The sequence below is a fragment of the Phalacrocorax carbo genome, chromosome 7 (assembly GCF_963921805.1).
Source record: "Phalacrocorax carbo chromosome 7, bPhaCar2.1, whole genome shotgun sequence".
Taxonomy (NCBI): Eukaryota; Metazoa; Chordata; class Aves; order Suliformes; family Phalacrocoracidae; genus Phalacrocorax; species Phalacrocorax carbo.
This window is the reverse complement of record NC_087519.1, coordinates 9,554,262-9,577,296: the sequence shown is the minus strand read 5'-3', so window position 1 is coordinate 9,577,296 and position 23,035 is coordinate 9,554,262. Positions and strand designations below refer to the sequence as shown.

At 47.7% G+C, this 23,035-nt stretch overlaps 2 protein-coding genes across 8 annotated transcripts; one reads left to right on the top strand and one right to left on the bottom strand.

The window, feature by feature from the left end:
- Positions 1–4,613: 4,613 nt before the first annotated feature.
- Positions 4,614–18,481, bottom strand: WDR93 (WD repeat domain 93). 7 transcript variants are annotated; one of them, XM_064456236.1, is made up of 17 exons: positions 18,360–18,481; positions 16,553–16,897; positions 15,594–15,789; positions 14,888–14,952; positions 14,563–14,645; positions 13,572–13,695; positions 12,987–13,025; positions 11,987–12,074; positions 11,175–11,358; positions 10,901–10,971; positions 10,387–10,473; positions 9,934–10,065; positions 9,187–9,403; positions 8,427–8,487; positions 7,520–7,676; positions 6,600–6,777; positions 4,614–5,151 (listed from the first exon to the last, which is right to left on the bottom strand). In XM_064456236.1, exons 1-17 carry the CDS (start codon positions 18,399–18,401, stop codon positions 5,034–5,036), a joined length of 2,187 nt encoding a protein of 728 aa, XP_064312306.1. In that variant the 5' UTR covers positions 18,402–18,481; the 3' UTR covers positions 4,614–5,033. The 7 variants fall into 7 exon arrangements, 6 of the variants coding, with proteins under 6 accessions (XP_064312306.1, XP_064312309.1, XP_064312310.1 ...); XM_064456239.1 differs by having other exon boundaries at positions 6,600–6,780; positions 18,224–18,479; XM_064456240.1 differs by having other exon boundaries at positions 6,600–6,780; positions 16,553–16,825; positions 18,224–18,479.
- PEX11A (peroxisomal biogenesis factor 11 alpha) lies at positions 17,562–23,026 on the top strand. The gene is made up of 3 exons (XM_064456246.1): positions 17,562–17,729; positions 18,100–18,215; positions 19,782–23,026. The coding sequence occupies exons 1-3, from the start codon at positions 17,674–17,676 to the stop codon at positions 20,345–20,347; spliced, it is 738 nt and encodes a 245-aa protein (XP_064312316.1). The 5' UTR covers positions 17,562–17,673; the 3' UTR covers positions 20,348–23,026.
- Positions 23,027–23,035: the final 9 nt, after the last annotated feature.

Here is a 23,035-nt window from a genome sequence, read left to right as displayed (position 1 = left end):
TCTAAGTCCCTCCACACAAACCACACTTCTGCTGGTGCGCTCTTCCTTCTCCCAGAGATCCAGCAAGGTCCAGTGACTGGAAGCTGGAACATGACCTATTCTTTTTAGAAGCAGGGTGCAAATTCAAACAGCACAGGTAGTTTAACAACTCAGACAATTTACCACAGGCTGTGCTGGCATCTATGATGGGCAGTTTAAAATTAGGATACCGGATGTTTTTAAATGATCACTGCATTTCAAAAAGGAATTAATTCAGAAACATCCTCTATTTAGTGTTTACCCTGCATTACTATGCTCTATTATCCTATAACTGGTCATTAGGTCAGGATTGTAACCTGGCAGGTTCCTCTTCCTTGCCTAATTAGTGTTTCTTCCTCATAGCTCGGTGCAGGACTTGTTTTTTTCCCCTGCAGATCTCCACCTCCTGTGCACAAACCCTCATAACACACACCTATTCCCAATCCCCCCAACAGCAATCCAGACCTTCGCATGCAGGAGAGCTGCCATTTGCTCAAGCAGGCTGACATGACGTTTCTAACAAAACGAGCTGTTCAGCCTGATGCGCTCAAGGCAGTCGGCGTGTTTCACACTTGGCAGCCCAGGCCAATTTGCCATTCAGATACTGTACAGTTTCCTCCTGCATCATCAGCAGCCCTGCAGTGACATGAGTTATTTGCCTTCCCCTCCTCTTAAAGCATGGACTTTCCTGGGGCCGAGCCAACACATGGCACTGCACAGAGGCGTGCCCCATGAAGACCTGGCTCTTGCAATGACAAATCCTCCCCTACAGCACGACCAGTCTGCTCCACTACATCCCAGCCCCAGTACTTGGCTTACATAGGGTGTGAGTTCTTCATAGCGTGAGCTCTGTCTGCCTTCAGCTGCATAAAGTGCCCGTAAATCCACAGGGCGATAGCCAAAACACAGCATCACCCTAGTCATGCAAATCTCTTATCTCTCTAGCACCCTCAGCTAGGCTCAGCCAACTCCCTCCTGTATTTTGGCCTTGAAAACCAGCTCATTTCTCATCCCAGCCAATGGTCCTGCTCTTGCAAAATCAGGAATGAAGGCCAGCTGAACCAGGGTCCCCTTGTCCTGTGAGTGACCACACATGAATATTGTACCAGGTCCTAGGCAGAGCAGTACTAGAAACACTGGACAATGACAAACTGGAACAGAAACAGGAACAAACTGGAAGGGGTTTGCAGAAACCCAAAATTAAACCAGACTGAGATGTGTGGCACAATGCATTAGGGAAGATTGAAAGAGTTAATCTGCATAGCTTGGCTGAACAGCACAACTTGACAGATATAGCCTGGACTCGAAGACAAGTAACTGCACCCTGGTACAGGGAACTGGCATTAAAGGTAATGAGGCAACACTAGTTTGGACAACAAGAGTTATTTGAGCAATTAGGAATGGGATCTGTACCTGGTTCATCTATATCTAGACACAAATTTGTAGAGCAGGGGAGGAAGCTTGGCCTTGTGATGTCCCCACACCTGAGTATGCCTCTACTTGCAGAGCAAACAGAACAAGCACTTGCTGGGACTGCCCTGCCCTAGGCACCACTGCATGTCCCACAGTGCCTTGCAGGGACATTACTTGCCCAGATAGCACACAGAGGTCTTTGCACATTTCTCCTTAGGATGGCTCCTGGTTGTACATGGTGAGGCACTGCAGGGTGTGTGGGTTGTTGCATTAAGGCTGACAATGCAAACGCAAGAAGTGCAGCTCCCGGAGCACACAACACTTTGGCTTTTCTGATGACCACGCTCCTTCCAACAGCACAGAGGTGGCTTACCCAAACAGCCCAAACCTTTGCTGGCCCTGGGGAGTGGGGGAATCTTATCAGATCAGCCTCTGATTTCCTCTGCTTCCACAGCACAAGCGAGTACGCAAAGAAGTAGGATGACATTTGGCTTCCTGCAGAAGAACAGCAGATAATTTAGTGAGATTAAAGAACAGCCTCCTCTCCCACAGAAACCGTCTCTGCATGGCTGGGCAGTAACGTGGCTCTGCTGGAACTGTGGTGCTGCTCGAGCGCCTCTCTGTGGATCTGAGCTCCTCTTCCTCCCTTTTACAATCCTCAATCCACCAACAGATTTTTAAAAAATATTTTTATATTTTTAATAAAGGGCCAGATTTCTCCTAGTATACCCTGGTAGGACCTCTGAGTTCACTGAACTTGGCACTGAGCTAGGAGTTGGCCCAGCCAGAACTCTTACAGTTTTATCTTTTGATGGTGATCTTCATGATACCTCTCAAGGCCTTTCCATACTTTCCAGAAGCAGAATAGCTCAAATTGGCTCAGACCTACAGCTGCCTAGAGCTCACAAAGTGACCTGGAATGGAAGACTAGATGGCAAGGGCATCATCTTTGGAATAAGCAATCGGTGCCTCTAGTCCTCTCAAGAATGTGGTGCGGAGCTCAGCATGCAGCACCATCGCCAACACACATGTCAACACACTGATCACACCGATTTTTCTGTATCCCTTCGAAGAAGCAGGAGACAAATGGTCCCCTGCTGAACTCATGAGTAAAAACAAAGGCTCTTCATCAGCCTCCTGCAGCTGCTTGTTGTTTTCCTTTCTCAGTGGAGCCTGCCAGCTCTTGGTTATCTTGGCCAAGCACACGACTAGGGTTTTAGAGCAAATTCAAACTGCAAACAAACAAGCACATCTTGAAATGAATACACACAAACTGGTGGATGCACAGTACATCTAACTGTTTAGCAGATCCTGTTCTGCCTCTTCTTCTGATGCTAGGCAAGCCCTGCTTCTCTTCTGGATGGAAAGCAGATGGGGTAGGATTAAGGGCACAAACCCCCAAAGCCCTTTACATTTGCACAAATAGCAGGAATTAGACCCAGTGCTGTTTGAGGGGCCATGTATTAGTTGTGCTGGCTCTCTGCAGTGTGGGAAGCAATGCAGGAATGGAAATTCCTGCCCCTAGTAATCCCCTGTGTCGAGTTATGGCAGAAGGTCCATTGTTTCTTGAAGTACCACAGAAGCAAAATAACTGTTACTGACACCACAGCAAGAACAGAAGAAAGGATCAAGGATTGTTCCTTGTTCACTTCAGTGCTGAACCAGGTGGCTCAGTTTAAACAGGCATTGAAGGTAGTTTGAGCAAACCTGCTTGACTTTGCATTGAAGCAGATGGCAAGTGCTCACATGGCCCAGTATCAATATCTGTAACAATCAGATGAGCTGTGAAGCTGTAATCTGTGGCAGATGGAAAATGACAGCACAAAGGGCTTTACTATGGCCCTCAAAGCCCCTCACAAAGGTAGCAAATGGGAAGGTTTAATTCAAATAGTTTGTCCTTTTCCAGAGCAAAACCAGGCATCTGATACCGTGAAGCAAATGGAATGCTTCTCCCCTTTCCTACCTCCACAACAGGCTGGCTGACTTTATTTCCAGAGGTTGAGATGAGACACCTCATCAAAACTCAGTCCAAAACAAGACAACTTGTTATGGAAAACTGAAATGGGACCTTGGCATGGGATTGTCTACACAGCTCAGTCTGCACTGAATCCCTGGCACCCTGCATTGATGCTTTGCTGAACCTTTGGGGGAGTCATGAGAGGGAGATCTGGAAAAATTACCACTCACCCATGCACACAGATTGGAGTGGTTGCTGGCAGATTTGTCAGATTCTTTGTGAAACAGGCAGTCATCTTGGAAGCATGATCAGTTGTAAAAAGTCTGAGGCTTTCTCATGGATTTTATACTTGAGAAAGCATATGTTTGCTATGCTCAGAAATTGATGTTTTGGGTCACCTCCTCTAAAGCCCTTCAAGTTCCAGAGGACCCCGACTGCCTGAAGAGCAACAAAGATGCCCAGTGCAAAATGCTGTTATGCAGTCAGCCCCCAGCTGAGCAATCAAACTGCAGCTAACATCTAGATGCTGCCAGTCTCCCACGGGACTACAGACCTGAAAGTACTGACCAGTGAAAGACTGACCAGAGAGCCTGCATAGTTTTTTTTCCTATCTGTCAAGTATGCTGGGTAAGCTACTAACTTAATACACTTCTGGAGTAAGAAACAAATAGGTGGATGCTTGGACTGCCCCTGCTAGTTCTTTGTCCTATGTTGCCTGTAGGAGGGACGCTTCAGCTTTTTATGGCCTTTGACCAACATGCTGGCCATGCTCCTGGCCTGTCTGGCTCAGCACAGCCCTGACTTCTCCGAACCCCCCAGCTTCTGTCCTGCTCCCCAGTTACCTCAATTCTTGGCTCTAACACCAGTTCTAGTCTGACCTTAACCCAGTGAGGTAGTCTGAACATTTGCAGGCTTCAATTGCTAAGTAGTCTTATCCCAAAGCTGCCTGCTTTGAAGTCAAAAGAAACAACTTGGGCTGCAGAACAGCCTAGGTCAGACCTGACACACTCTGCAGTGTCACTGGTATGCTCTGGAGGATACCACCTTCATGGCTAATTTGCTGTCTGGTTTGAAAAGACCAGTTCTCTTGCTAAGCACAAGATGCTGCTGTCTGCCCATCTGGGTCAGAGCAGAAGATGAGACACATTGGTGAGCCCCCACAACAGAAGGACAGAACATCAGAATCTAACAAAATGCCAGTCCTGCGAAGAGTAAGAGACATATATTGGAGAAAAGGCTTTATTACGGAGGGACATTGTAACACACCATATTGCTCTGATGCTCCAGGTCTCTGGGAGGACTCAGAGATCCAGCACAAATCCTTAGCTGAACCACACAGGTGTTGGGCCTGCCACCTCAATGAGAGACCTTTCCTACCTTAAGACTTCCATCAGCAGTGTTTGTCTCCGATGAGAAGGGGTTGAACCCCGCTGGAACAGGCTAAGATTTAGGTAAGGAGAGAGGCAGGGCACAGATCCTTGTTGCTGAGCAGTGGCAGACAAGCAGCTATTTCAGATGACAAATTGTCCCAGCCTGGAAAGCAGCAGGATAGACTTGAATAGAGTCGCTGTCAAAATATCAGTACTGGATCATAGGTCTGCAGGACTGTGATATGCAGAACCTGGCCCTCAGGACAAAAGGCTGACTACGGCTTCTTATGTCCCTTCATGTTCTGTCTCTCCTTGTCCATGGCAGCTGCTTGTGCCTGCAGCTGACTCCAGTACTCAGGCAACTGCTCCCTGAGTCCCAGCAGGCTCTGCTGCCTAAGGAGGAGAGAAAAGGGTGGTTAAAACAGCTCCTGCCATTCCCCTGGTGCTCAAACAACTCTAACCTTGTTCCCCCAAGGGTCCCTCGGGCTCACTACAAATTACGCAGTTCAGACTTCTTGTGTTTGAAAAACCTCAGTGATTCCCTCATACCACTCAACACTCAAGTTTACTGCTCTTGACAGCAATGACCTCCATATTTCTCTTTGCCTGTTAGCCTCTGTAGACACAGGTCTCACTGCAGTTGTATCTGCTCTGCTCTGGCTTGAGCTTTCAGCACCCAGGGAGCAAGATATCCCTGGAGGTGATGTCTTCCCAGTTTTTCTGGTATAAGGCAGACAAGAGTCTCCTCTCCAGCTTTATGAGAAAAAGGGACAGAACTGGCAGCTGGTAGCACAGGATGAAACTTTTCTGCACTTAACAAGCCAGACAACACCACAGGATTCACTCTGGAGACAAGGAATAAGGGAAGGCTACCAGCTAATGTGCTGTAAGGTCATACCTGCACCCACTTGTTCCACTTCAAATTGGAGAATTAAGGCATAGTGAAAAGAACAAACAATATCATTGACATGGCTCTGGCTCCAGGTTTCCAAAGGAATTCAAGGACAAGGTCACCCAATAAGAGATGTCACATTGCCATCTAGTGACGGCATGAACTCAACGCATCAGTTAAGCTCTGCAACCTCGGCCTGAGCGTGCTGGGGAGCTTCTCAAATCCAGAAACCTCCAACACAAATCTATTTAAACATCAAATAAACCTAGGAACGGAGGGGAGGAACAAGGTACAAAGAGATCCCAGCTCTGCTTGGCTATAGGGTCAAAAGGAAGACACAGACATTTAAGCGAGGATCGTATTCCCTGACAATAGGACCCGAGCGAATGGCAGGAAGATGTGCCAGGCGAGGTTTAGGTTGGATATGAGGAAAAGGTTCTTCACCCAGAGGATGGTGGAGCACTGGAACAGGCTCCCCAGGGAGGTAGTCATGGCACCCAGCCTGACGACGACATTCAAGAAGCACTTGGACAACACCATTGGTCACATGGTGTGAATTTGGGATTGTCCTGTGCAGGGAAATGAGTTGGACTTGATGATCCTTGTGGGTCCCTTCCAGCTCAGGACATTCTGTGATTCTATGACAAGTTTGCACAAAAGCACATAAGAACTAGCAAGCCCTCTCTACCTGGATTGACAAGCCTGCCCCAGGCATCCTGACTTGCAACAGTTAAATTGTTCTAGGAAGGACAGAAGGGAGGAGAGGAAGGGTTCTGGGTGGCTGTCAGGAATCCAGGTACCTGAACATCAATCTTACCCAGACATAAATCTATCACAGCACACAGAAGAACCCAGAAGCTCCACAGTGAGACTTAGCATGGACCTGAGCAACACCACAGCTTACAATAAAGCAGGTACGCTTACCTAACAGGCAGAAGGAGAACCTTACCTGTCATGTAAGAAAATGTTACATCTCTCAAACCATGGCAGGTTCTCCAAGGTTTTGAAAGGCAAATCTGGTTCCTTTGGGAAAGCCTCCTTCAGTGGGTAGGAGTTGAAGTCAAAAAGGAAGATGGTGCTGTGACTGGCTCTGCTCTGTGTCAATGCATCTGCCTGCTGCTGCTTATCTCCTAGGCAGAAACAAGAACAGTGGGCTATTGCATCAGGAGTCATCCAATAAGAACTATCAAGGATCAGTATCACGGTTTTGGCTGGGATAGAGTTAATTTTCTTCACTGTAGTTGGTATAGTGCTGTGTTTTGGATTTAGTATGGGAATAATGTTGATAACACACGGATGTTTCAGTTGTGCTAAGTAGTTACCAAGTAGGTGCTAAATGTTGCTAAGTAGTGCTTATACTAGTTATGGACTTTTCATTTCCCATGCTCTGCCAGGAGCACAAGAAGCCCAGCGGGGAGGGGGCACAGCCAAGACAGCTGATCCTACATGGCCAAAGGAATATTCCATATCACATGACATTATGCACAGTATATTAACTGGGGGGAGTTGGCCGGGGGAAGCAGTGATCATGGCTTGGGGACTGGTGGCATCAGTCAGTGAGTGGTAAGCAGCTGCATCACTTGTGTTTTTTTTTATTCCCCACCCTGGGTTTCACCTCTCTCATTATTTTCCATTTCATTATATTATTACGATTACTGTTTTATTTTAATAATTAACTGTTCTTACTTCAACCCATGAGCTTTCTTACTTTTGCTCTTCCAGTTCTCTCCCCCATCCCACTGGGCAGCGGGAGTGAGCAAGGAGCTGTGTGGTGCTTAGTTGCTAACTGGGACTAACCTATGACAATCAGTGCACAGCTGAATGCACCCAGTGACCATGTATCTAAGACCACTCCAAGGTGCTACCCACCTCGAAGCAGCAAGCACCAATTCACACTATCCACTGTGAACACTGGCTGCCAGGGGGATGCTACAGCATGAGAAGTTGGAGTACTGAAGCAGTAAATAATCTGTGACGTAGCAGTGTTCATCAGGGACACTGTGCCATCCCAGGAGAAGACCAGGGCCTGAAACAGCAGATTGACACTTAGAAATAGATGTAAAAGAAATGAAAAGCATTTCCTGGAAAGGACATGGAATGACGCTCAGGACTTCACATCCCCAATTATGATGCTGTTTTCTTTGCCTGCCCAGTAGTCATAGGACCACAGCAGGTCAAGAACAGGCTGTGAAGGGAACTTAGACTGGAATTGCTGCAGTCTGGGATTGGAAAAGGGCAACAGGGCAGGTTAGAAATTAACTAGATCCAGCCTTCTGTATGGCTGGTCCTGGCAAGCAGCTTTTAGTCCTTTTCTCCCCATGCCTGAAAACCTCCTGAAGCCACTTGAAACATCTGGCTGGACTTGTGCTTGTAACTTCTTCTCACCATGATGCCCCCTCATATTTGACCCTGATGCCCGAAGCTTCATGGCTGAATCCTCTCATATTTGCAGTTGGACCTGTCCATGTGCAGAGGGCCTCCAGGGCCTCCAGTGCCTCCCACCTCAGTGGTCAATTAGAAGACATCGGTGCAAGGGGATACTGAGTAAGATTATGAAAGATAAATCATTTAAGAGTGACCAGCTACATATAGACCTGTAACTGGTAACGGAAGTCCCCATGCTAAAAATGGCTGGGGCTGGGAAAGGATGTGAGGGCAGTACCATATCTGATCACCCTCTTTATCTTCTAGGCACCCAGTTACAGCCTTTACTGGAAACAGGATCCTAGGCCATACAGACTTGTGTTCTCACACAGTTCTTAAGAGTAATACTCACTGCACTGGGGAATGCCAGGACAGGTACCACCACGCTGACAGCAAGATTTGGATCTTCAGGCCTGTAAAACAGACTCAGGCTTATGCCACTGTTTCATGTACCTGGCATGTACTGAGAGGCTGTGATAATGACATTGGCAGTTTGTGGCACACGTGCTGGCATAAAAGTTCCAGCCAAGCCCCTTCCCTGTGGAGACAAAGCCTGCCTCCTCCTCGGCAGGAACCCCCAAGGCCCATCCATGTGCAAACCTGCCTAGGAACTACATTGGAAATACAAATCCCCTGCCTGCCATGGAGGCATGAAACCATAGACCAGAGCAGCTGCTTCCCGCAAGTCGACCCTTCTTCTCAAAGCAAGAGGATAAGTGAACATAAAATTGATAGAAAGATGCCAAGAAATGCTTATTCTGACTTCTAGGGAGAAGTTATTCTGGCAAGGGCAGAAAAGGAAAAATTCACCTGAGTACCTGCCAGAGACCCAGCTAGTTGAATATCAGCCCTGGAGCAGTGCTACAAGCACTTGTCTTATGCGCAGAAGAACTCAGAAACACCCATAATTCTGGCATAACCATTGGATTTTAGCACTGGAACTGACGCCTAGCAAAACCACACTTGTTGCTGACAGCAGCATAGCATACCTATCTGGGTAAAAGCAGTAGAAATATCTCTACTCCACAGAAATCTAGGCCTCCCTTCTGGACCTGACCATTGTATCATATGGTTTCTTTGGCTGGAGTGAGGTCTACCAGAGCCTACCTCACCTGTCTGCCAGGAGAGTGATGCTGGGCTTCCCGGCCCTGGGTGCTTTCACCAAATACAAAGAGCTGTCTGTACACAGCACTAGAAGCTGCACAATGGGACAGGCAGGATCTGTACCAGGACAAGGAGTCTCATCACTGGCAGCTGCAGAACTCCGCAGGAAGTGGATACTACGGACGAGACGTTCCTCTAGAATAGCAGTCACAGAGAGTGGATATCCTGGGGAAGCAGGGGGGCAGGGGGGAAAAAGACAGCAGTTTAGGAGGAAAAAGGAACTGGAAGTTTAGCTTGGACTGTGGCCTGCTCAGGGGCAGAAGCCACCAGAACAATCCTGATGGCAGAAGAAGATTCTTCTGCCAAGACAACCCCTTCATCATGGCAGGATGACACTAGCACTAATGGCAGCCTGTACTGTGATGCTGCAACAGAAGATGACCTAAGGGTGCAGTGGCAAAGAACTGTCACTCTCTCACAGCCTTGAGGCAAGACAGTCATCAGTCCTTGCTGCAGTAGTTCACAGCCCCTGCACTGCTGTGGCTGGGAATGGTTCTGCAAGACCTAGGGCAGTCACGCTACATTGGCAACTTCTGGCCAAGCATCCAATGAATAAGTGAGCAAACTATCTTCAGATTTGCTTGTAAACTCACTGCCAGTCCCTTGTTCACACCAAGCCAGAGCCTCAGACTCCTACAGAAGGGAGTGATTTATCCACAGTGATCCCAATACAGAGTCCCAAAGGGCAAGCTCACCTAGGTGTTTATCCCAAATAGTTATTGTTGCATCTTCACATGCCAGTGCCAGGTACCTGGAGCAGGAACTGACAGCTGAGCATACAATCGGAGCTGCACATGGCCACACAACATCAGGTTTTGGATCAGAGTCTAAACAGAAGGACAGGAAGACAGACAACTGTAAGAATGTGAAAAGCATTCTCTGTCATGGTACTAGCATCCAATTTCCCAGTAAAACATGCACCTTTCTGCAGTATCCTGCCAGAGTGGTTTCACTAAAATTACTGCCAACCTGTGCAACATGGAGCCCCACAATCCAAATGACAGCCTAACCCACAAGATATGAGGCAGCTCTCCTCCCCATTCCTCATTTCCCTGAATCATGAAGATCTGGCTGAATGACAGCCACTGGCCACTCAATACTCCTAATCCTCACAGAATGCTCTGGTAGAGAAAGCAAGACTTTCTTACCCACTTTCTCCTTGAGTGGATGCTTAAGTAAGTAGAAGCAGAGATTGTGGCTTCCATCCCAGTGCACACTGATGCCAGCTGGAACATCTGGTACAGAGAAGGGCATGACAAAAGAGAGAAGGAGACTGGGGACAAAGAAAGGAATGATCCAGGACACCAAAACACCATTAGAAAGCTCTCATTAGAGCTCTCATGATTTCCCTGACAGGACTTATAGAAACTCTGCTCACACAGAAACTAAATGAGAACAAAATCTCCCCTTGTTTGTGTCCCATCATCTTTTTTGGTGTTCAGGGTTTGGTGGGTTTTTTTTAACTGTGGGTCTAAGTTTGTTTGATTCCATGCTGGTAACTGACTTATAAGTCTCAGGGCTGACAATTTTGCCCAGGCTTACGTCCTTGGAGATGGAATTTATATAGTGAACCCAAGCCAGAGCCGTTGAGCTCTAACTGGACCTCAACATCATGCAAAGACATGCTTCATAGGTTAACACCATCTTGCCTATTTGGATTACCTGGCTGTACTTTCATTTCAGGCCCCACCTGTAGGATCCAACTAGGCAGGAGAAAATGAAGAGTAGCATGTCTGAAAAAAGGGAAGAAATATATGTAAAGAAAGGCTTTGATAAGTAAGCAGCACTGCACCAAGACCTGGAATGGCTGTAGCCTGCTGCCCTGAAGCCTTGGGATAAAGGAGACAAAGCTAAGACAGAGGCTTCCACCTACACTTGAAAAGTGCCCTGTGTTGATGTCTCATGGGCTGAAATTCTGGTTGGTGCTCCCACTTACCTGGAGATCTCCTCCTTGCTCTCTCTCTCACCCTTGGCCTCCAGATACTCCCGATAAGTCCTGCGGAAGATTGCTTCCTGCTGCTGCCACTGGGAGTCCTTGATTAGGTGATTATATCCCAAGCCAAGCATGCTGCCATCATCCACTTTCTTCAAGGCATCCAAAGGGCTTTTAAAACTACTACCTGGATTAGGAACACAAAGGGAAAAGGCACAGCCCTGGAGAAGCAGACACCATGGAGTGCTCAGTGGCACTTTGGCCACCCCTCCTTCAGAGTGGCATTGTCTGGAAGAGGGACACCTGCATCTTCTGTGAGACTTTCCTTATCACTATCCCATTTTCCAGTAGTTGAAGTCAGATGACTAGGGCAAGTCATCTAAGAACCCAGTTCACCTTACCTTTCTGTAGCATTCTCCCTGACAGTGTCCTAGCATAAGGGCTGCTCCCTCCTCATCCTCAGCATTTTCCTATGAATCCAGGACTCAGAGTGACAAACTAGGTGCGCTGCCAGATTGCCAGCATCTAGGAAACAACCTCCTCCCTCTCTGGTGACAATGAAGCTGAGGGTGTATGACACCCACTTCAAGACACACTGAGGTATTTTGTGCTAACAAAGGTGACACAGAAGATGGTTGGGTAAGAAGCAACTCCCACTACAGGATTACATGTAACTACAAAGACAGACTAGGAAGGGACCAGGGAGCATGTTACCAAAACTTTCTGACTTGTTCTGTAGTCATAAGGGCCATGACTCCTTTGCTATCTGAAGGAGGCTGCAGGATCAGAATCAGAAGTACAGAATCAGTCCTGACCTGTAATGGGTTTGGGTGGCTTCACTTTCAGCAGCAGCACTGGGAGACTCAGCTTTGCATCAGCTTTGTTTGCAGACACAGGAGACTCCTGCAACAGAAATATGTCAGCCTGAGAACTGTGTTGTGCCCTATGCTGCTAAGTTTTCAGCTGTTCATGGAAATCAAATGCTTCCTAAAGGAAGTGTTTGCAAAGGTTGGCTGACACTGCCTAGGAGATACTGGTTTTAGGCTCATTCTTCAGGCCAAAACACAGAAGCTTGAGAGAGGTCACTACTTTCTCAGCATCATTACAAAGGATGTCCTGCCCAGACACCTCCTTTGTGCCCTAAATAACCTCCACTTCTGATCTTACTAATATCTCTGAATTAGTTTTATTGCAGCACAGGCCTGGGTGGGGCACAGCAAGGCTCAGGGGGAAAAAAATAAAAAAAAGAAGAAAAAAGAAGGAGGACTAAAGGTTGCAGAGTGCTCCTGAATACAAGAACTAGATTTTACTTCAGAGAGACCAGGACCAGAGGAGGTCACATATGTGCTTAGCTGGGAACAGAAAATCCTAACGGGACCAGCACCGATATGTCCCCACCATCACCACCCCATCCCACACACGTCGACACTTGGCTAAACAGAAAAGGTCTGGCTAAATAATCAACCGTGCCTGAGAAGGAAAAGGCAGGAAATTGGGAATTTTACATGGAATTAGCAAAGACAGAATGCCTGGGTGTTTGCTTTTGGCTTAGCTAAATTAAGGGGGATCTTTGCCCTGAAGACAGGGCTGAGAAACAGCTCCATCTTAAATAACCAGGAAAGTTTTTGCTGAAGAAAGAGGGAAGAGTGATGAGGCAGGTATCACAGAGGGTTAGCTGGAGGTCCTGGGCAGAAGGTGGCCGTGTGTTGAGATATGAAGTCTAGCAGGGCAAAAGCGATGCAGGAGAGGGTTAAGCACCGAGTCAGTATTTAAAATTCCCCATAACAGCTCAGGACATTCATTGAGGACAGTTACCATCTCTGCAGAACCGTCTCCATGCAGCTCCAGACTTTTCTGCCAAAGAACCAGAAGTGACAGTGGTTAGGGCAAACAGGCAGAGACCCTGCCCTGCTCGGGCAGGTTCAGCTGTGACCCCACCTAGCTCCTTTTGTAGGTAGTCTAAAACATGAGCCCTGGTTCAGGACCAGACTGCCAAGTGAGGTATCAAGCCCAATTCCCACTCCTCTTCACCTTCCCCCAGTAACATAAGGCAGAAGCCCTGTGGGAATACCCTTACATAGGGCCTCCTCAGATGGAGCAATACTGCTGGGACAAGAGCTGCCAGTTTCAGGGAGGGGCAGCAGGAACGCTAGCCCTGGGACCAAGGGAACCTCGTTAGAAAGCCTGTCTTGAGAGAGTAAGCATGTCCCAATAACACAAAGGCCTTATGAAATGTGGGATGGGCAGCTGTAGCAAGCACATACTCCATCCCTGAGCTGACAGACTTGTTCAGCCTGTATCTTGCTGTCACTGTCTGCAGGACCAAGGCTTGGGGAAAGACCTGTAGGCAAAAGAGTGTAAGAAAAAAATTGCACAGTGGTCGATGGAACTGTTTTGTACCGCAGATGTCCAGCTTGACCTCCTCTCCCTGCAAGCCAGCCCTGCTGCAGCTCCTGGGCTCTTTTCCGTCTCCTTCAGCCAGGAATCCTTAGGCAATCGGTAGATCTCCAGCCAAGATTTTGTGCTGTCTGCATTGGGAAACCATGTTGAGTAATTGGAAATTAGGAGAAAAGGTCTTTCAAGCAAGCAGCCTGTTATCTTATACCCTTAAAGGAAGATTTGTATATTTTTTGAAATATAAAATCCCTATAAACTCCGTGCAGCCCACCTCTCCTCCCACTTAAGGCTTGACGTACTTGACTGAGACTGACATCTCAGCCTCCAGCTCAAGTCCTAGAGGTCTCACACCCACCAAAGAAATTCCATGAAGCAACTCAGTCAAAGAATTTGACCTGTAGCCCCTGAGGTAAAGTAAAAAAGTGAGACATGGTCTTGCACTGGTTCTCTGTGGATGCCACATATCTCATTCTAAGCACATGTCCAGGCAGATTCCACCAAACGTGGGTCCAGAAAACCTGCTAGTAGAAAAGCGGTTGACAACAGCAGCTGCCATGAAACAGAAGAATGTTCTAGCAAGGAGTCTGTCATAGTGTTTTTAGAGACTGTCTCTATGCTGTCTGGTTTATGTCTGCAGAGACAATTCTTCAGGTCTACATATTTCCAGTGTAAAAGTGAGCCATAGCAAACCAGAGGAACAACTGGGTTTGGTACTTCTGGAGAGAAAAAAAACCTGCTTTCACTGAGCCTTCTGGGATCTAGGAACTGCATTGACCAGTTCCAGAGAGCTCACTTTTGGGATCAGTCCTGATCCACACCAGGCCTTTGGAGAGGACAGGGAGCAGCAAGAGCAGCTCTCTAAGCTAGAGGAGGGACTGGAGGGTTAGGAACAGGATCCCTGGGAACTCAGAACACTTGGAGTGTTTTAAAAGCATTGCTGCTGGCTCTCTGCTAGAACACAACAGCCATCACCCAACACACGATGTTCCTGCACTTGCCTTGCAGCAGGACTCCTGCGTAATCACCTCCCGGGGAGAGCACCACCTCCACGCAAGTATTTCGCTGGCTGATATCCTCCTGCCAAAGAAAAGCGAGCTGGCATCAAAGCAAGATGACTGATTCAGGGATATCCATGGCCTTACACAGTCCTCAGCAGAGTGAAGGCCAGACAGATTGTTGGAACAGGAATAAATATTGGGCAGCACTCTTGAAGGGCTGCTGCTGCCCATGACAGAAATTCCTGAGGGCAATTAGTACTCCTCATGATTGATTACTTACCAGCCTGTGCCCAGTGTCTATGGAATTAACTCAGCACTTACCACTTCATTTAGGATTTTAATGAGCAGGAAGCTTTCATTGTGAAAGCAGAAGAGCCAGACAAGCCCTGGAATAGAAATACAGAAGTAGCAGTAGGAGGAGGAGAAAAGTGAACAGATGGTAGTCATGCTCTTGGGAGATGGCTGTTACACCGTGTGCAGGAGAGAGAACAGGACTACCTTTTTTCCTGGGCTTAAGGAAGAATATCCCACTGCTTCCAGCACTAAATTTTTGCTGGCTTCATTATGCCAGCACCACCAAACATTCAATTGTACATAGAGATGGATAAGCCAGTTTGAAAAGTATCTCCAGCAGAATCTATAAGTTTCAGATGAATCAACAAACTAACCTATTTACTACAGGGCTGTGCATTTACAGGTGTGGAAACAAAGCACAGGCAGGAGGTCCTACCAAGCAATGGTTCTTTCTGTCCAGTCCAAGGTGTTCCTAAAATTTACTGTGCTTCACATGCAGCTCTGCACCTGCCTCTGCTGCTCCAGAGAGGACACCAAACCCACACCCTCTACTAATCACCTCTCTGTCACCCTACAACCTTTTATCTAAAGCCCTCTTTGCAGGGCTAAGAAACCTGTCAGCCATCCTAACGTTCCTCTTGATTTAGCACTCTTCCATAACCCAGCTGCCATCTTTTCAGCTCCAGAGCACAGCTATCCCCAGCTACATCAAGGAAATCCACGTCACACTAACCCATTTCATCCACAGCAAGCAGGATGTGGCACTCATTCCCCAAATCCAAGGCACGGTTGGCACAAATCTCCATCTTGACTGCATCCCAAGCACAAACCTCCTTACAGTCAGACACCTTGAAAGCAGCCAGACCCACAGACAGACCAACAAAGATGTATTTTCCGGACACTGCAAGGCAATTGGCTCTTCCAATTACCTACAAAGAAAGGGAAAAGTTGAATGTACCCAACTGTTTCCACAGTGGAGGATACATCAGCCACACTGGCAGTATCCTCCTAGCCTTTCACTAACAGAAAATGCTGATTTTTTCTACAAGGAAAAAATTTTTTGCATCAGCTTTCATCAGAAGAGCAGAGGAGGGGCTCTCATCTCTGTCACAGATTGTTCTGTGTTGGGAATGAGAAAGTTTGCTCCCACCTTTCCCCTTCCAGTAAACAGAAGGGGCTTTAAAGACCAAGAACTCAGGAGCACTCAGACCTCCCACCACTAATGCAGAGCTGCAGCAGGATGCTGAACTCCTCCAGGCAATCACAGAACACCAGCGGATGCCAGCCTGTCCTCCTAGAGACCTCCACCTAACGATGGGGGCTGCAGCACTGCTCTTCTGCTCACAGTGCTCCCATTAGGTTATTCACCATAATGGAGAGCTGAGTTTGCCCATTTATATGCTGCTGACTAATTACCTTCTCCCCAGCAAACAAGGGTGGAGCCAGCCTGAGAAGCAGAAGGTGAATTTAGTGCTGTTGAATATCTGCTTCTCTCTTTTCAGAGAGGTGTGATGGGAAACAGAACCTGTCAGACAAGCTTTGAAAGTTCAACCTTCTGAAGTGGATCAGGGAGATGGTGGTGGATTCTGAAGAAGGTGATGAACAGAAGAATGTAAAATCAACTGAATGGATATTCTCTAGAAGAACCTGCTATGGTGATTAATACTATTTCTGCTGTGAGGGACTCTGTACCTGGAATTCAGCTGTAGGAAAGCATTTTGTGGGCTGGACCTTTAGTTTTTGTGCTTCTCGGAGCATCTCCCTTCTTTCAATTATTTCCATAGCATTCTCAAAAACCAGCATCACCAGTTTGTTGATCATCCTGAAGGGCTGAGGCAACGCATCACGCTTTTGATCGGGATCCTGCAGGAAGAAGTCTTCCTCATCATCCTTTAGCCAGTCCTTTTCTGATGGTGGAGGAATCTCCAGGGGATGCTTCCGGATATACACAGCCATGGTTCTGCCCTTCCAGATGCAAAACACACAACAGATGCAGGGATCACAGCAGGTGCAGAAGAACGAAGAATTGTGCAATATCTACTTTCATGAGGTAACAGGGAAAAAGAAAAAAATGATTAGTGATCTCTAAGAGGCAAGGGGGTTCCTTTCAGTATAGATAGCCAGAGCAACCCAGTTCTGTGTAGCTCATTTCCACTCACTGAGCCACCTCTGTTACTCAGAGGTTTTCTCCTGCTCTGGGAATATCAGCCACACAGGCATCTGTAGGGTGCCTACAGAAAAAAGGAGCATAAAAGCTTTGGCACGAGTCTGCATAAGAATTATGGCAAAGCTTTCAAAAAATAATAGCTTGTTCTCCATTAAAAGATTTATTCGGCCTGGATAAAACCCCAATAATTAATTAGGAGAGCAGTTGGCTTTACTGGAAGTTATAAACTTCATTTCCAAGCAACCGGGTGCTTTCTGAGCCTCGGGGCCGGGGCCGCTGACGTCGAAGCCGGACTCACGGCGCGCCCACCCCAGACAGCGGCCTGACCTCGGAGCGGCAGCGAGGGGTCGGGAGGGACTGGACTGGACTGGACTGGGGGGCCGGGCCGGGCCGGGCCGGCCTCCCTCTCCGCCGCAACCGCTGACGGCGGAGACTGGGGAGCCGCGGCCGGGGGGAGCCTTTAGCGGGGACACGTGCCCCGCTGCTGATGGTCGCCGTGGCAACGGCGCAGCGCAGCGCGGCCCGGGCCGGAACGCGCACCGGAGCGGAGGGTTCCGGGGGCGGAGCGGGTCCCGGGCCGCGCGGGGCGGAGCGGCCGCGGTCCCCACACATCTCCGGCGGCTGCTGCCCCGCCGCTGCCGCCGCCATGGAGGGTTTCGTGGACTTCACCAGCCGTACCCAGGGCCGCGACCAGCTCTTCCGGTGAGTGCGGGGTACCAGGCGGCCTCCCCGTGCCGGGCTCGGGGCCCCTCGGTGTCGGCTCCCCGGGGACCCCCGCGGTCCCCGCGGCGCGGAGCACCCCCACCGCCCCTCTGGGTGACAGAGCCTCAGCGGGCCCCTCACGCAGCCCCCGGCCGCCTCAGGGTCCCCCGCCCCGGGCGGGAGAGCTGCCTGGCCCCTGCTGATCCCTGCCCGGCTGCTCTGCCTGTCCTCGGCCGCCCCCTGCCCTCCCGCCCCGGCGCCGTGAGGGTGACCTTAAGCAGGGAAATAAAGGCTTCCCCGCCGCTGCCATCCCGGTGAATTGTCCGTGTTTCACCTGTGTACCGTTTTCCTCGTTTTTCTTCCATTCCAGAGCCACTCAGTACACATGCATGTTGCTTAGCTATGTAATAGAGCGTAAGGCTGATAAAGAGAAGCTGGTAATGAAACTCAAGCAGTTGGAGTCTAGCATGAGCTCTGGCCGGAAAAGTAAGTACCTGGTGTCTAGAGGGATAAGTCCTTCATGTGCTCCTTCCAGCGAAACAGCTCCTGGCCTTGCGTTTTCTGTAGTTAACTTACCTGGAGCCACAAACCCTCTTTTATTATATTCACAATATGGCAAGTAGACCTTACCCCTGCCTTGGCTTGCCAGGCTAGATGGGGCCAAACAGACATTTATCACTTCCTCAGCTTCTTCTCTGATGAGGCAAACTGAACTATCGCTGGGAGAACTAGAGAATTAAGTTAACAGACAGCTGTTGCTGCAGAGATCAGGTGGTCATCTCCGTTCAAAGACAGGCCATTGAGTTACAATTCAAGGCTGGCTTACTGCGCTCCTGTTAGTCCTTCCAGCTAATGGGTTGAGACAGCCTAACACTAAAGATCATCATCCCAACAAAACACCTCTGAAGGACCATCCTTCAATAAGGCTTTTTATATCCTACTTTGCATATTGATTTTATTCAGCATTTGTATTCTACTAAATCTTATACCCTTCCATACTTTTCTCATAGTCTAACCATATGCATCACTTCACTCTGTGTCACAGAATGGTTACGCCATTGCTCTGGTTGTCTTGCATGTTTTCAGGTTGACCTTACACCTACTTATCAATTGCTCAATCCTGGAAAAACTCCAATATATGAGGCAAATATTCTAATTTAATGTGTTACTGTGGGTTTGTTTTATTATTCCAGTTAGCTCCAGAGTATGGTAATTTCTAGCAGAGAGGCCAGCTAGTTTATCAGCATAGCTGTAATTCTCTTGCTTCTGCTAAACAAATCTCTAATAGAGATCAGGCCTAAATTCAGGACTCTTGCAGTTCCACTAAGCTTGGGTGCTGCCAACATCTGTCACTGTGACAGTGCAGCAGGTTAGGAAAAGTATTTTGCATAATCTTGTATTAATATTCACAGGATGAAACTTAAACTGTGCAGCAGATTAAATCAGGTGTGCCATATATTATAGCTTGAAATGGAACACAGTGCTCCTGTTTGCAGGGAGCTATGTGTACGTCTGAAAAATTCATATCTGAGGAGGAACTTGGGTCTTAGTGTGCTTGGCATGTGAATCAGCAGCTTTCACAGAAGCTTAGGAAAGATGCAGCTTATGGTTGCAACAGGGTTAGTGCAATAACATCTACTGTCCACAGAGTTTGGTGAAATCTGGTACAGCGTACAGCTGAAATTGGAGGCTCTGGTTGTGTCACTTTTTTGCTGAGAGTGACTCATTCAGAGCCATGGGTGACATTGGTCCAGAGGGCACCCAGGTGCTGAGAACAGAGCGGCAGGAGAAGGCTGCAAGTCCTGGCTATTGACAAAATTTGTGTGTAGGTCCTGGGCTGGTGCAGGACAGAACTGAGGTGTTTACACCCCTTTCCTCACTAATACTAACGTCTCGTGCTGTGAGAAGAAAACGCTTAAGCGTACAAATGCCCAAAGCCCACTAAGGTTTTTAAAAGTACATGTGGACAGTGACATGCCAAGTTGTCCTCCATAGGGCTGTATCTCTGCAGCAAAGGCCAGGCCATGCTAATCTTTCTGGGGTTTCTTGCAGTGTTCAGACTGGGCAACATGGTACATGCCTTGGTAGCAGCCAGGAGAACTACACAGCTGCCAGATGTGGTTCCTCGCTTCTGCCTTACAGTCTCCAACCTGACCCGTGCCCTCTACTTCATCTGCGATGCGGTCCTGTGGTTGAAGAGCGTTGGGCTCCAACCTGACATCGATAAGCCAAAGTGGCGGAATTGGGCTGCCAAGTGTTACTACTTTTCACTCCTGATGAATCTAGCCAGGGACTGGTATGAGATCTCCTGGAGGCTGGAACAAGCTGTACAGGAAGGAAAGACAAAGGAGAATTCCTTCTGCGACAAACACAGTCAGGAACTAAACTGTGTGAAATGTGATGATTTTCATGGTTTTTTCTGCCTGCTGTTTCAAGTACTGAAAAGACATCCCCCTTTGCTGCTGGACTTGGTGAAGAATCTCTGTGATCTCTCAGGTCCTTTGGACACACTAGGGATCTACAAGACCAACCCAGGAGTGATTGGTCTCTGTGGCATCATCTCCTCCCTGGTGGGGATCCTCACATTAGCAAGCCCACATCTGAAGCTGAAACAGTGACATAAAAGGAGCAGCACAGTATGCAATGAGCCAACAGCTTTGATCCTCTGATAGGTTTTTATCCTCCCTATGGCACTTTCAAAGTGAATATGTCTCTCAGTAACCTCAAGATTAATTTTGACCTCTGAATAAGTGAATTCTACCCTCTTTCCTTCCCTGTGTCTTCGCAGATGAGTTTGGTGCTATGACACACTCCCTGGTGGAGTGGAGATGGGAGAAGGCAGAGTAATAGTTCACAAGCAGAAACAGGACTTGGGACATGGCTGCCAGATAAGGAAATACTGGTGTTGCTATATTTTAATATAGGGTTGTGACATAGCTGCATAGACAGCTGTAATAGGTGTACGACTCATAACTGATTGTGTTTACACTGGAAAGCTGGAATTCACTAGTCAAAAGTTCCTACTCTATAGTGGGCTCAGGCAAGGCAGGAGCTGCAGTTAAAATAGCCTGAAGTCAAGTACAAGTGTTCTGATGGGTTTGGGTTGATGGATCCTGTTATCTGTAGGCAGTGGTGTGAATGCAGTGTGATGGTAACTGATGATGATCTGACCCTTCCATCAGATCTCTGTGTAGCGTGCACTGGTGACACTGGATCTGTAGTATAGTGAGTGCCAACTTGTGTCCCAGGAAATCAGCACTTTCTTCTTTTCCTTCAATGTGAGCCAAGAACCATTGGCCACTGAGTCTGAATTCTCCAGCGGGCCATGGCTGAGGGTTTTGGTGAAGGACAGCGTGTGGGAGAAGCTTGTCTGAGCGCTGATGATGCTGTGATTTGTAGGGAACTGTTTTTACTAAGCTGTGAATCTGGAACCACTCACAAGCACTAAATTTCCCATTACACACACACGTTAATTCCCAAACCCCTGTGATTCCAAGTGCAACAATTTTCCATTAATCATGTTGTGATAAGGAGCTTGTTTTGCTATTTTGATTTTGTGGGGGAAATTCCAGTATAATAAGGAGCTTTGGAACCTGCAGTTAAGGAGAGAAGCCTGGCTCAGAGCTCGAGTCAGAAAAACTACAAGGGTGTGTTTCTAGGTGTGTCACCTGCCAGAGGGAAGGGAATGGAGTTGGTCGAGGTAATATCAGAACCCCCTGTGGAAAAAAAAAGCTTATTACTGGATTTGGGCATTCATGGTTGAGATTTTCCTATCTGGTCCTCCCTATCCTTCCCTCTCATGACTGCAAGATTTCTCGTGTGTTCCCTCATTGATTGAATGGGTTCTACCACTTGAAAATGCCTTACGTTTGCCCTGCAAGTGCATGATTCCTCATCACTTCCCTTGCTGGGAATGATTGCCTGGCAGTGCAATCTAGCCTAAAGGAGAACTGCTGTGTCTGGCTGTCTAAAAGCTATATGGCATGCAGTCTTTGCTCCTGACTTTGCAGAGTAACAGCTCTGACACCATCTGAGAAAAATTTGCACATTATATCAGGGATAAAATTATCATTTTTCCTCATCAGAGTTAGGCCTGTGTGTTCTGCTTTCTGGTACAAGGGCTCCTTGTTTAATCTGTCGGGACATGTGAGCAGAGACTACTCTAACCTGGACCAAGGTCCTCTCTTGCTATTTCTGATGCTGTCTGAAAACAAAAATTAAAAGGTGCTTGTCTGCTTTATTAAAAGGAGAAGGTTGTGGAATTGAGTAGGCAGGGTAAGGCAGTGCCCCAGTTTACCTTAGGTCATTGTGGTCAGGCTTGGAATTACTTCTGGTTTGAATCTGAAGTGTTAGCCTGCCAATGAGGTGTTTGAAAAAAGGGGTTGCTGAGCAGGATAATTAGGTGTGCTTGGAGACCAAATGTGGCCTGCAGCAGCTCTTCTTTTTAATATGGAAATGAATATCATTGAAAGTAGAGTGTAGTGGCAGTTCAGACCACAAGTGTTGTCTTCAAGGGCTTCCTCTCCTTTTTAACAATGGATTTTTTTTTTTTTTGTTTCTTTACTCCATTTGCCTTTGAGCTCCTGGCAAGGTGGGGCTCATCCCTCCCTTGGTCAGATTTTATCATTATCCCTGTGTGTAGGAACAACTGTAAGGAAGGAAGAAGAGTCTTGATGATCTGGCAGCGGAGGTTTGGCCACCCTTTGTCTACAGAATTTCATCTTGAAAAAAAATGCATTTTTAAGTCCTCTCAGGGGAGCTCTTGGATACTAAATACTTCTTTCACTGTTTTGCAAACTGTTTTCTTTTTTTCCCCTGTAGTTTGTAGGTAAAGGGAAAAGCACAAACACGCTGATGTGTCCCTACACCTCCCTGAGCCCTGCCAAGGGAGAAGGGTGTTTTTTTCCGTTGTGCCAGGCAAACACTGTGAATAGCTGTGAGCCAGGCTTTGGTGTTTCTCCTGTAGGCACTGGTGTAGATTAGTGAGTACGGATGTAATGTGGGAGATGGGGCAGTGGATTTTCAGCCTGTCTCAGCCTTACCTGTCCCATACTACATGGCATGGACTGGAGCATACAGGAGTAACTCTTTACTGGGTGTTAAGCACTAATACTTGCCTTCTGCTTCCCAGCTGGAGGCTAGAAATTTAATGTACCTTAATGTAACATAACAAGCCATAGAATCATGATCAAATGGCAAAAAGCCTTTTAGTGCCTTTTTTTGGTATCTGTTTCTAATACAGCAGTTGGAATAAGGACAGCTGTTTGAACACAAGCAATAAACTGAGATGAGTGTGACATCATGTC

What these genes read in the sequence shown, in the direction of transcription:
- WDR93 (XM_064456235.1), bottom strand. Translation starts at nt 18,401, where the DNA reads ATGTCTGTTTGGCCCCATCTAGCCTGGCAAGCCAAGGCAGGG. An exon ending in CCTGGCAAGCCAAGGCAGGG is followed by an intron (nt 16,898 to 18,359) that starts GTAAGGTCTACT and finishes TCATGAAAGTAG; the next exon opens with ATATTGCACAATTCTTCGTT. An exon ending in GAGACGGTTCTGCAGAGATG is followed by an intron (nt 12,075 to 12,986) that starts GTAACTGTCCTC and finishes TTTCTGTTGCAG; the next exon opens with GAGTCTCCTGTGTCTGCAAA.
- PEX11A (XM_064456246.1), top strand. Translation starts at nt 17,674, where the DNA reads ATGGAGGGTTTCGTGGACTTCACCAGCCGTACCCAGGGCCGCGACCAG. An exon ending in GGCCGCGACCAGCTCTTCCG is followed by an intron (nt 17,730 to 18,099) that starts GTGAGTGCGGGG and finishes CTTCCATTCCAG; the next exon opens with AGCCACTCAGTACACATGCA. An exon ending in CATGAGCTCTGGCCGGAAAA is followed by an intron (nt 18,216 to 19,781) that starts GTAAGTACCTGG and finishes GGTTTCTTGCAG; the next exon opens with TGTTCAGACTGGGCAACATG.